This window comes from Pseudopipra pipra, chromosome 5, assembly GCF_036250125.1.
Source record: "Pseudopipra pipra isolate bDixPip1 chromosome 5, bDixPip1.hap1, whole genome shotgun sequence".
In the NCBI taxonomy this organism is placed as follows: domain Eukaryota; kingdom Metazoa; phylum Chordata; class Aves; order Passeriformes; family Pipridae; genus Pseudopipra; species Pseudopipra pipra.
In genome coordinates this window covers 21,023,976-21,037,213 of record NC_087553.1, presented here as the reverse complement: position 1 = coordinate 21,037,213, position 13,238 = coordinate 21,023,976, and the positions used below count along the sequence as shown (strand labels likewise).

The following is a 13,238-nucleotide window of genomic DNA, read 5'->3' as shown; positions in this document are numbered from 1 at the left end:
CGGCTGCAACACGCACCTCTGGAGGGACAGGCAGCCAGGGACCGGAGTGGCAGCTCACGCCACTGTCGGGTTTGTGCAGGGGCAGAACAGTTATGTGTCTCAGGCTGACAGTTCTGGGGAGAAAATATCAGCCTCTATCCCAGCCCTGCTATCTCCTGGCTTTCAGACATAATCAAAACAAACTTTGGTGCCTAATGACCCCACCCCTTCTCTGTGCAAAACACCTGAAAAAGTCAAAAGTCCCTTAAAACATTACATGGATGACTGGGCTGTAATCAAGAAGGATGGAAGGTGGAAAGCTGAAGTGATTCTGGTTTTTTTTGTTTGGCCGAGAGAAAGTACTTCAGCAGTGATACTATTTAACCACATTTCTAATTGATTTCCTCTAATTATGTAGGCTTTTGACCTTCGAGTGCTTTATTCCCTTTGTTTTCAGTTGATAACATCCAAGAACATAAAGTAATATTTCAAGTGTCTGGCGATAGTAATGAAACAAGAATAAATAAACTTAACTCTTTAGTTACCATACCCCAGCTTTATGAATTTCCTGTCATTCAGGGTGATTGCCTAAACTGCGCTTTGTCAGACATGACATAAACTCAAATGGGAGATCACTGACAGGTCCAATTCAGATGTCAAAATGATTGCAAGCAGTGATGAAATTTATTTCTATATTCCCATTTACACAATCGTCCCGCTGCAATGTAAATATTTGCTTGTCTGAAGTTCCTTGGCACTTTTAATCATAATTTAAAAAAAGGGGAATTAGCTCTTGTGTTCTTTGCTGAAACAAAAGACAATTAGCGTAACATGTTATTGTGGCCAAATTAGCAACTGTCACTTTTCCTTCCTTTTGAAAGAGTAAGCCGTCACAATCTGCATATCCTCAGTCTCGCTCTCTAAGAAACTACCTCACCAAGGATAATGGTTCTCATTCTGATTTAATCTTCTCACTGGGGAGTAAATTATAGCATGCTGTCTGATTTAAAAAGATTATTGCAGGATCTTAACTACATTCCTTTAATTTAAAAAGAGGCGCAATTTGGCTGAATAAGTCCATAATTCAGAAAAATGATTTAATACAAGCTTAGCATTAAAACATCTACTATACATCTTGCTATCTTCAATTATAATTAAGCATATGTGTAAATTTATGTGTATGCATACAAGTGGTTTTCTCATTGGACCTTGGATATTTTCATGACTGCTGTATGCTCTATTAAAAACAGTAATAAAATAATACTACTACAAAAAAAAAAAAAAGCCAAATAAAAAGCATGCCAAGGGGCTCTAAAGCTTTCAAAGCAGTCAAGAACATGGAAGTTGCATCAGGCTGAATTTCTAAGGTAAAAGACCGTTTTCAGTATTCACATGTCTTTTTGAAGAATAATTCAAGCCTTATTACACGAGGGAGGTAATTGGGTCATACATGACTTTTCTGAATGAAAAGGTTATTCTAGTCTGCATCTCCAAAATTAAAAACAAACTCACTTGTTCTTTTGATTTGGCTGACCTTTAATAAAAGAGCATTTTGTAGCAGTGGAAAGGTACTTCTGTCTGCGGCTGTTAGGAGAGTAATAAAAATACCGCTGAATGGAAAGACACCAGATGGAAGGAATGTCAACATACTGGAACTAATTTAGGAGATTGCTCTGATAGAGAGCAAAGGCATGAGGAGAATTCAAATGGTTCCAGTGCAAAGAGATTGGCCGCCCCTCTTAAACTATCAAACTAAAATCCTTACCCCAGGGTTACATGTAAACCAAATGGAATCAGCCCACGAGGAGGTAGTCCATTAAAGGGGGGGGGAAATGCACCCTCCCGTTGTCAGCACTCGCTCTAACTTTAGTATCCTATAAGCTTGGAGGAAGGGCAAAAGCCTTCTGCTTTGTTTTGCTTTTTAAATTTGGTAGTAAATCCAAATTGAACTGTCCTAATAGAGAAGTGTACAATGTACTGTTGAATCTTTCTGACCGATGTTTGCACAACCATGCTCACGTGGGCTTTCAACAATTTTAGGGTGAAGCGCATCTTAGCATTTAAGAAGGATAGCGAGTATGTCCTGTGAATTTAAGAGGAGGTGACTTCAGTGTAGCTAAAGGGAAGAATTTGGCAGTAGGGTTGAAAAGAAGAGTGCTGATGAGCAAGAGATCCCAACACAACCAGCGCTATTCAGAAAATGGGAAGCTGTAGATGGGAGCTGAGTTCATAATTTCACAGCCTCTAAATATAAATAAGTGGAGACATTATATCCACGAATTATTGCTGTAGTAGAACAACCTGTGAAAGAGACAGATTGTTGATGTTACAAAATGTACTTTGTCTCAGATATGTCTTTGATAGTGAGAAGTGAAGTTCTTTCCCAGTTTCACATTTATATTCTTCAATGAGCTCTGAAGCCAGCAGATTTGTCTTCAATTATCAGCCTAGAAGTGTAGAACTTTTTTTCTGTCATTTTAAAAAAAGAAATAAACAAACAAACACATTAGAGAAGTTGTAAGAAACCTTTCTTTGACCACTGCATGTTAAGCACCCTTTGCTGCTTGGGTTGCCAAGGCTCTTGGGGTGAACAGACTAAGCCCAAGCAAGCTTGTGTACCACTGGAAAATTCTGTTTCTTCGCGTTGCTGTGACCAATTTCCTGGTACATTAACACAGTACTCTGCTCATCTCCTGGGGATACAATCACATTCCTCACACCTTGTGGTACATGCCGTTCCTGGTTCCTGATGTGTTCTCACAGTGCTATCTCTGCTTCCTCCCCTGTGGCCACGTGGAAGTGTAGGCATCTCAGAAGTCAATTCTTCAACTGGCAGGCTGTGTCTGCAGAGGAATACTCGCGATTTGCAACCACTACCCTACCTTATGCCACTTGACCACTATGGCTGAGGTAGTGCAGCAGCCCTCCCACCACATCAAGGCCTTGCTGCAGCTCTCTCAGTATAACTCAGCTTGCAGAGTGGTGAAAATAAACACAGTGGCTCAGAAATAAATGACACACAGCAAGCATTTCTCCTGCTACTGTTTCCTCTAATATGTGGTGCTCATGCCTCGTATCTAAGCAACCCCTATCTCTTGATTTTTGATTGACAGGCCATCCCTCCTGCTATCCATGTCTGGGTGTTGATAGCGACAGTTCTTACTGACAGTTCTCCACTTCTTTGGCCAGCTGTTTGCAGAGTATCGATCGTTTGAAAGAAGCTAGAGCAGCCCCACCTTATTTATATATAACCTCCCTCCTTCCCTTGACCTTGCTCAGAGTTGAGGAGCAGCCTTGTACAACACGGCTGTCCCAGCAGTAACACGCTGTAGGATGTTCCTGGGGTGGAGCATCCTGCCAAAGCCACATTTCTCCGTTGGCAGTAGGTGCAGCCAGGATTTAGGCACACTTCTAGGTGGGGGTGAGCTTTGGAATGAATATGCAGTAGGATGGCAGGTAATAAATCGTCTGCAACAAAAACAAAGAGTGAACCATGCAGTCCCAGAACCTATATGGAAGCGATACGTCTGTCATCAGCCTGCAGGTTACAGCCCAGGTGCTAACAGGGCGGGATATTTATTACCTCATTATTATTTGCAGTAAGTCAATCCAGCATTTAATTAATGCCCCACTCTCTTCCCCCAGCCATTGGCCACAAGGCTTTCTTGAGCATAGATTTGTAAAACTACATGCTGTGCTCAGAAGGGAAATTCAGAAGTGCCTGTGTGAAACCTGCCTGACATCCTAAATACTACAGTGGAAATTCATGGTGTTCTTGGCTGATGGTCTGAGACTTGCCAGAATACCACTCTGTCACATCCCCGATAGTTTTGACCACCAAGTTCCTCTTTAAGATTATGTGTGTGTATAGACATAAATTCCACTGCCTTTCAACTTCCTCTTCCTTCAGTGGCAGCTCTCATTTTAGTTTTTTTTGTCTGCTGTTCAGTTCGCTCTCCACAGGAAAGTAGCTGTGTGCCCTCTCATGAGATTCAGCTGGTATGATGGAGATGCTCTGAGCTGAAATGAAGCAGTTGTGAAAAAATACCTCCCCATTCATCTCTGCCACTTGGCAGAGAAATTAATTGCTGTTTAATTCTGTAATCATTCAGCTATGATGATGGTGAGGAGGCCTCTGTAATGTCATTTGAGTTCAAGGATAGTTTCCCTCTCACAATGCTCCCTCATGAAGGAGAATGTGCCAATTTGTCCCAAGTGTGCTGGTAAACTGAAAGTGGAATATGAGTTACTGAGATGATTCTATTCTCATCTATTCTAGCGTGGCTCTATGACAAAAATCTGAAATTTGGAACAGTGATTTATGCTTTCCTAAATTCAATTTGAAGGTATTATCTCAGTTTCCTAGAGGGCATAAGACAAAATTTGAAATGGAAAATGCCTTTAAATGCGCATTCCTCCAAATGAAGTGCTTTCCACCTCATTTCTCTAGAAATGTTGGAAAATATATCTGGATCAGGACTTGTATTAATATGGTGAATTTGAGTAAAAAAAAATTAGGTTTTGGAATTTAAAACTTCAGAACATCAAGGATGATTTGAGAAAGCTCTCGTGACTGAGTGATGCAGGCAAAATTTTAACGAAAACAGGCTGTAAGAATGCTCCATCGTGGCAGGGCTGTTACTGCTGTTACTGTCATCAGCAGCACTGAACACCTGGTAGGGCATCAGCAGCTGGGGGAGTGGGGTGGGAAGAGCCCATAGCTGAGGGTGGTCCTCGGTTGGAACTGCTTGGGATGTGCACTCCCATGAGAGTGCACTGAGATCATTGGTACCATGTGGCAACTTCACTTGTATGTGCATGATACAATAAGCCCTAACTCATGGAATCAGCTGGGTTTTTGGGGGGAGTGGGGATTTGTTGTTGTTGTTGTTGTTGTTGTGTTGTTAGTTTGTTTTAAAGCAGATCTCTTAAATAAGAGCGTTTTTAGTGATTTGTCTCAGCTTACTGAAAAGATTTCTTTTTGCCTTCTTAAACAAGCATATACCTAACAAGCCCTTCCAAGCTCAGAGAAACAAATGTGTGCATTACCCTTTATTGATAACACACCACAGCACTTCCCTATATGACACGGGGCACGTTCAGTTTTTCCCAGACAGTATCAGTCTGTCATTCTTGGAGAGGATACTGTATGTATAATCCATCCAGAGACAGCTCGTCCAGTTTCCAAAGTTTATTGCTAATGAGGATGCACATAGGATGTAATCACTTGCAGGAGCCTCTGCTTCGGGGTACAGTGAGGCCAGCAGACAAGTAAGCAGCCAATTTTATCTGGCTGTTTGCTCTCCCTTTTATCCGAGCTGCTTGGCTGGGGTTCAAGGGTGTTAGAGGGAACTGCAAAGGCTTTGGCTTGTAGATTTGAGTGACAAGGTGTGAGAGGACATGAGACAAAGCCTAAGAGAAGCAAGAATCTGTGTGTTGAGAGAGGCAGCTTCGCATTTTACTGCAAAAGCTGAAGGTTGATTTTGTTTTTTTTTTTTAAATCACTAAGGACTACTGGCTGAGCTTTACTGAAGAGATATAGGAAGGCATCATTCCAGTAGGGCTGGTCAAAACTAGCATCCATTTGTAATAAACCCTTTAACCTCATTAATTTGTAGGTGCCTTGCTGCTAGTGTGACCTAGCCTCAGCAGGCTGCTGCCACAGATAAAAAGGAAAATTATCATGTTTTCATCTAGCGGTGGCTATTTATGGCAGGTGCAGGAAGTTTCCAGTGGGTTGCAGTGGATTTTCAGTGACAGAAGGGAAGAACTATGTAGCAGCCAGGGCATTACAGCAATTCCAAACTAACAGCCTGTTTTACTAGATTAAGTATTAGTTATCTGCCACACACAGTGACGTCCTTGACAGCATGTGACACAGAGTACTCTTAGCCCCAAAGAAGACTCAGGTCATGACGTGTATTAGACGAATTTTCCTTGCACTGCTTACGTCAGAGTCGTGCACTGCTGCCGGCTCTGCGCGAGTGACAGAGGATTACAGCGTGCCATCTGAGGCGTGCAGTGGGACATGAAGTGGTGGCAGGAGATAAGTAAGCTTGAGGATGAGTTGGGTACATGACGTAGGGTACAGAGCCATACTGAGAAGAGCTGTACAGCTCTGGTGATGTTGCAGCCACAGCTAGCTCAAGCGTCCATGCCAACCGTGCTATTGCACAGCATTGGTGTGGAAGAGGACATGTGTATGAGTTCACTTGTTGGATTTTGATGGTAGGTGAAGGCCAGCCAACAGCCATTGTAAGCCAAATGGCAATCCTGTATCAAACAGTCATTGAAGACAAGAATTTATTATGCCTTCTATTAACCCTTTCCAAATGATGTGAGGGCTCCAGTTTGCTTCTGTTCTATGGCTTCAAGAGGGCTACTGGTGAGAGAAGTCCCTGTTGGAGCAGGAGCTAGTATTCAGGTGTCACTGGCACAAGTATCTACCTACATCACTAGGATCAAGTTGACTTTGCCACCCTTTGACCCCATATTGTTGAGGCAAAGAACTTCCTTCGTGTAGCCATATCAAAGTGAAGACAGCCTCAACTTCTTCTCTTGGTCTGAGATGATGTAAACTTCCTCTGGTAGAAAGTAGCTTTGGAACTTGCTTTTTGCAGTGGCATAGGTACGTATTTCCAGGCTTCAGTGGTGATGTAGGATGTGTTCAGACATCCCGAGTCATCTTCACTCTTTAAAGTGTCAGTTTTCAAATGTTGGATCAACTGTGGTGTTTTTTTCTTTTCTTTTATTCTGTGCAGTGTTTGAAAATAAAGATAAGATTGTGATCATCATGGAGTATGCAAGTAAAGGAGAGTTGTATGATTACATCAGTGAGAGGCGGAGATTAAGTGAAAGAGAGACAAGACACTTCTTTCGACAAATAGTCTCTGCTGTACATTACTGCCACAAGGTGAGCAAAGGATTTAATATTAAAAAATGCTATTTGAAGGCTGATTACTGACATATTTCAAAGCATGTCTGAGTCAACAGCATTCATTATTAAGTATCAGAGCATGTGATTTTATCAGTACAGCAGGAGATCTTCATTAAAAGTGCAACACTGAACTAGTGCCTGTTTTTGAAGACTAATGATGTTTTCCTATGTTATGGCAGATACCAGCCACTCCCTTACTTTAGCCCTACATTGCATTTTTGCCTTTGAAATGGTTCTCCTGACATTAAAAAACAAAAATTCCAGCATGAACTAGAGAAGGCATCCCATATAACTTCTACAGCATTTGTATTAATGCACTCAAACAAATGATAGTTTGCAATGTGAATATACTAATGAACAACTTTAGAATAGAAGATACAGTATATGAAAGAAAAAACCAAGAGAAAGGTATGAGGTTCACGTATGAGCTTTAGCATTTACTCATTCTGGATAGATAAAAGTAATTTTTTCAAATGTAGTGGAGATGATGTAGAAAGATACCATTTGCAAATGACCTTATCCATCATGGTACCCACTTGGAATGACAGTTTAAGCAATTAAACCCAAGGTAGCTGACTGTCTGTCATCATGGACTTTCTAGCCCTGCTTATGAACCAACCTCATAGAGCCAAAAGTTGTATGAAGCTAAATACAATGAGCACCTAACACACATTTTTTAATTTGAATTCTTTAACACTTAACACTTAAATCTCTACTTGAATTCTGATAAACAGGGGGGGTTTTCAAAGTCCTCACTGTGCAGTGCTGAAAAGCTGCAGTGCCATTCCTGGTGCAGTTGATTTTGCCAAATTTCTTTAAAGAAGACTCTGATTTAAACCCAGCTTGTTTGCTTCCATCTCTAACGTTTACAGTCCTTCAGGATTTTAACTCCTCCAATCCACATGGCTGCGCACTGGAGGAATGAGGGCTTTCGTAGGCACTGACGTCATTGACAGATATTTTTTTCTGGTGCCTGGGAAGAATATATTGCTTTCACACAGTGGGGGCAGGATCCAGGATGAAATTAAGTTCTGAAAAGACACCCCCTTGCCCTCCACCCCCCGCCCCCCCTGCTGTTTTAGAGTCTTTGTGGGAGGACAGATTCCAGTCATCCTTCCCATAACCACACACCAAGTGACTAATATAGAGCCTGTCACTAGTCACTGGGCCAGGAGTGTTATGACAGTGAAATCAGCACTGAAATGTAGATGCAAAGACCACCCTGCCAGCTCACCTTTAATTTTCCCAGTATTTTCTCATGTTCTCTTCCATTTTTTTCTTTCTTGTTTCAGAACGGTGTTGTCCACAGGGACCTAAAATTGGAAAACATCCTTCTTGATGACAATTTTAATATTAAGGTAAGATTCTTTTTCTCTGTTTCTCAGAATGGTTTTGCATGTTTTTTAACATTTTTATCCAAGGTATTAGAAGAGCTAGTGTTATAGCAACAGCTACTAAGCAACAGCATCTGGCAAGAGGCTCAGGAGTTTGGAGGTTGGGGAAGGAAGACATCATTGATTACCAGTAATACACACTAAATGAAGTTTTGCACACCTTGGGGGAGAAGGCCCTGTCTTGCCATGCAAGTGCCACGATTCCCGATGCAGCATCTATTTACTGGTAGAAAACACTGAGCATTTCGTGCAGTCAGGTTTATTGTACAAATGATATTATTGCTGGCTGCTTCTCAGGGTAGGAAAAAACTGTTCTGGTCTACAGGGTTCAAGTGCCTCCTACAGAACACTACACAGAATGTTCTTTTGATCATGGCTGGAAAATAAGCAAATAGAGTTTCAAAATAAACCTAGTAAAGCACATGTGCTTCATTAGGAAATGGCCTTGGAACTTCAGACACAAACGTATACTTTGGATAGTGATGTCAGTGATGTCATTTCCATGTCATTTCTCCCCAGTGAAAGCATGGGAATAACTTTTTTTCCCCATCTTTTTCTTTTATTTTTTATAGCTGTATCATTAAGTTAAATAATACAGACATTTATTTTCCAGTGTAATTCCCTATATATATCCTATATATATTCCTATATAAAATAAGTGTAATTTCCAGGTGGCTGAACCTGTTTCACTTTCAACTTTGTTCCTCCCTGGGTAGCTGGATGTAAGGATGGCTGGTTGGGCTCATCTATGGGCAAACAAGCAGAGGGATGAAAGCCAGAAGAGTTTCTGCTGATGCTTGAGCATCCTTGTTTAATTAAAAATCCAATCAAGGAGCTACTTGCATAGCCAAATACCTAAATAGCCTGAGTCTTCCTTTTCTCTGCCCTCAAAGCCACGGGGCTGCACGCACTGCCTTCTGCGCTCCATGCTGGAGAGACTGTCTTCATTTTAAGCTGATGTGGAATGGAAATGGAAAGTAACATGTGGTAGCTGCCATCTGTGTAATGCTGATGACAGAAGCTAACTTGGATCAACTAGTGGATTAAAGGCACATAAATATGTGGTTTCCAAAAATAGGCTTTTACAGAAGGCCCATCCAATGCAATATTTGGACGTTTTGCCGTTAGCATCCAGTGTCAGAGCAAACCTCCCCACTCCTGTTCCTACAGGGACACTGGCTGCAGCAGCCAGAGCTGTTCTCAGCAGCGCTGAAAATGAGAAGTAGCCTTTCTGGGACATTGTATACGAATCAGACTTCCGCAGGCAGGATGACCTTTCTTTCCACATTGCACGCTAAACTATCTTCCCAGCTAATCAGAGAATTCTTGAGAGAAAAGAGGAATTTGAGGAATTCGCTAGCTGCCGTGGGCTGGATGTCTGCACTGTGGTCCTCATATGCAAAACCAATCACATCCCCAAACCTCTGGGGAGCTCAGCTTTGTTGGAAGGCTCCACTCCCGCCTCTCTCTTCCTTATGGGAGTCTAATCCTCCTGTTGGTAGAACAGGAGGACAGAGCAGGGACAGGTAGCTTTGTGTTCAATTCAGACCATGGAGCTGATCCAGAGGCTTCAGAACCACAGACGCATTCCAGCTGCCGTAGTGAGTGGCACTGCTGTGGGAGAGGTTCATGTATCTGTACCTCCCCACATACCTTCCTATCATTTGGACCTTTTTTTGTTGAAGGTTTCCCTTTCCTGAGTTGTGCTGTGTTTAAGCTGCTGTGTGGGTATTTTGCCTACTTCCAATTACTTTCCTCAGGTACTTCTCTTCAGTCTTAAGGCCTCTGAGCAGGCATGGGCAAGTGGCTGCAAGCTTGCTGTCCCCTACTACCTATATTTGCAAAGGATCTCATGAAACTGAAAAACAGGCTGAACTTGTAGATATTTCATACATTTTATGATCAATAGTGTTTGAATTTTGATTGTTTCAGGAGGTGGCTTTTGGTGTGGTTTTCCTTTTTCTCCATGTTCTGTTTTTTTACACCTTGTGGCTAAAGTCAGCTCTGAATACTCAGTGTTAAGCATACTGCCACTATTTCCCTGGTTCTGAAGCTTTGAATATGTTACTGTGGTTTCTATGTTACTTGCACAGAATTTTACTTCCCACATTTTTTTTGTTTCACTAAACAGTAACCGTTGCCAAGGAAACACATATGGAACTGTAAATTATTTATTAGCAGTAAATTTATCAGGTCCTCGTTCTGAGAATATTTGTATGTGTTTTATTCAGGCAGAAAAAAAAATTGGGGTTTGGTATTGTCTGATGGCTTCAAATACTCAGTGGAAGGCATTTTCTGGAAACGGAGTGATAGTCTTATCTATACTTATCCTAGTATTTACATTTCATTACAAACAGATACAAAATTGGCAGTTTGATTTAAAAAATAAGAAAATTAAAGGAATCCCTTTATTCTTGGGTACAATGTGGAATTAAATACATGATTTTGAAGAAGCCAGTGATCTATACATTATGATTTCCAAAAACATGTCATAGTAATGTGAAGAAAAAATAAGATGTTGTAAAAATACATCCCTGTATAGCAGCTTAAACAATACTTTTAAAACAGGAAATAAAGAGGACAAGTAATCCATTAGAAATTATTATCCGACCTGAAAGGGCCCCAAGCCATTTTACATAATACTAACTTGGAAAGCATTCTTAAGTTTTAGCTAATTAAGTGAAGGTCAAGAAGGAGTGTATGGAGACATAATCAGCTTTTTTTATTTTTAAGAGTTACATGGTGAGTAAAAGTCTCTGGAAACAGTCATGTGTTAGAGTACAGCAATTAGGAAACACCAGTGTGTGGAAGCCGACAAAAAATTACACATTTTGAAGAGTTAGGTTTTTCAGGGACTTGGTGTATGTGGTACTATTTCCTGCAAACTATTACATAAAACCCCTAAATGCAGCAAGCATAAGTGAATAAAAGGAGTTTTAAACACTTGTGAGATTGAACACACATGCATATCTATGGCATACGTGAAGTTCATCCAGCCAATTAATCCCACAGATCCTTGCTCCCCAGATGCACACCCAACTATGTAGCAGAAACTCAGAGTGTGAGTGTTTCTCCTGGGATCTAGCCTGTCTGTGGAGGTCAACAGTGGGGCAGAGTCTTAGAGCTAAATCTTACTAAGACACTGCAGCCTCCCAGGCCAGAGGAGCGTTATTTGCTTTCTTACCTTGTTGTCATGGTGCCATGTTCTTTACAGAAATAACATGGCAAAGGGTTTCTGGAGCATGTACATTCATGTGCCAGATGGTAACATCACCACCTTAAAATTTACTCCTTTCAGCTGCCTGCACTTGGTGACTTGAACCCTACAGCTGTAGGCAGCTTGGAGCTGCCCCCTCTGCTCATCCTGGGTTCCTGGGGTGGGTACAGCTGCTGCCCCTGCCATGCAGTGGCAGAGCAGCCTCTCACTGGCATTGTCATCCCATCAAGAGGATGTAATCGTTCATCATCCTAACACAGCTGGAGGTGGACAGGGTCAGACAGGCAGGAGGGCTAAGGCAGTTCCAAAGCATTGAAAAAGCTGCCCTTTGTGGGAAGAGATTCACGATGGCTTCAGCATTTGCCTTCGGTGGTCTTTAAAAAAGCCTTCTGGTGGTGCCTTCTCTTCATTAGTTTTGAAAGGATGAAGCATGCTAGTTTTTGATTTATTGCAGCTATGGATTTACTAGAAGAAATAGCAGTGGGGCAAGTATGTAGCTGCCTCCATTTGCCCATAGCTCCTGCAGTTTAGTCTGATAAGAACCATATGTCCCCAAGCACTGCAGTTCTCCCCAGTGCCTAAACCTCCAAAACTGCACGCAAGGAGGTGGAGAGCAACTGCTGTCTAGTGTGGCAGGTGGGGAGTTAATGCCTCTTGCTGGACTATCCAAATACTGTGTTCCTCCCCCATGCCATAGGCTGCCCCCAGGGACACCTCTGTCACGCAGCCTGCCTCGATGGAGGGGCCTCCTTGTTCACAGTAGGGCTGTGGTGGCTCCTGGGCTGGGAATTGCACCTAAAAGAGACGTCTAGCAGAGGTTGACGTAAACCATATGATCAACCCCAAAGTGATAGAAGGAGAGAAAAATGCAAGTATAATAGTAACATAATCCTACTAACTGCACCTTCTCTTGGGCTGGTAAGGGGACACCAATCAGACTAACCACTAAAAACCCATGAGGGTTTCGTATATACAGAGTAAGTGTATGTAATTGGGATTTACCTTGCCGGAAGTCTCACCGACTGCACATACATTTCATGTGCTTTAAGAGACCTAATTATTTCTCTATCTGCAGTACAGAAAGACAGATTTTTAAGTGGGACAGAACTGACAATTTCCATGAGTGTGAACTTTGTGGAATTTGTATTCCACACTTTAAGAATAAATTACATCTGGTTTATCACAGCTAACAGTAAATATGAAACATACACTGCTGAAGTGAGGGGAATAAAACTCTACTTCCCGGCTCCTCCTAATTTAGGAAGTTTTTTTGACTTGATGCCTTAGTTCCATTTAAGTGCCAAGAACATGAAGTAATGTTGGCTTCTATTAATCTTGTTTTGGGGGGCATGACAGTTTTAATGGGAAAAGCTGATAAACATCAGTCTGTGAGTATGGGAGTGGACTGTAACATAAATACTCTTTTCCTGAATGGTCAAAATGAAAACATGAATGCCCAAGTCTGAGTTTCTTAGAGTGAACAATGGTATGCATATCCCTATATATATATATTCGTGGACATCCACATGCATTTTATACATTCCATGGTGTTAAGGGAATGTATTTTCATAAGGAATCACACTGTGCAGTGTTTGTCCTTGTCTTAGCTGCATCCTGAACTAAAATAAAAATCAATGACCAGCACGAATTTTTAACACTGAAATGATCCCATTCTTCCCCTGATTGACAGGGCACACTTCATAAGGCTTAA

The 13,238-nt window shown here is 41.7% G+C and overlaps 1 protein-coding gene across 1 annotated transcript in view; it reads left to right on the top strand.

Annotated features, from left to right (window-relative positions):
• NUAK1 (NUAK family kinase 1) overlaps positions 1-13,238 on the top strand; it is a 48,797-nt gene that overhangs the window by 28,001 nt on the left and 7,558 nt on the right. The window contains exons 3-4 of the mRNA XM_064654865.1: positions 6,741-6,892; positions 8,209-8,274. Of these exons, the coding sequence (XP_064510935.1) occupies positions 6,741-6,892; positions 8,209-8,274 (218 nt within the window). The remainder of the gene's footprint in view (positions 1-6,740; positions 6,893-8,208; positions 8,275-13,238) is intronic.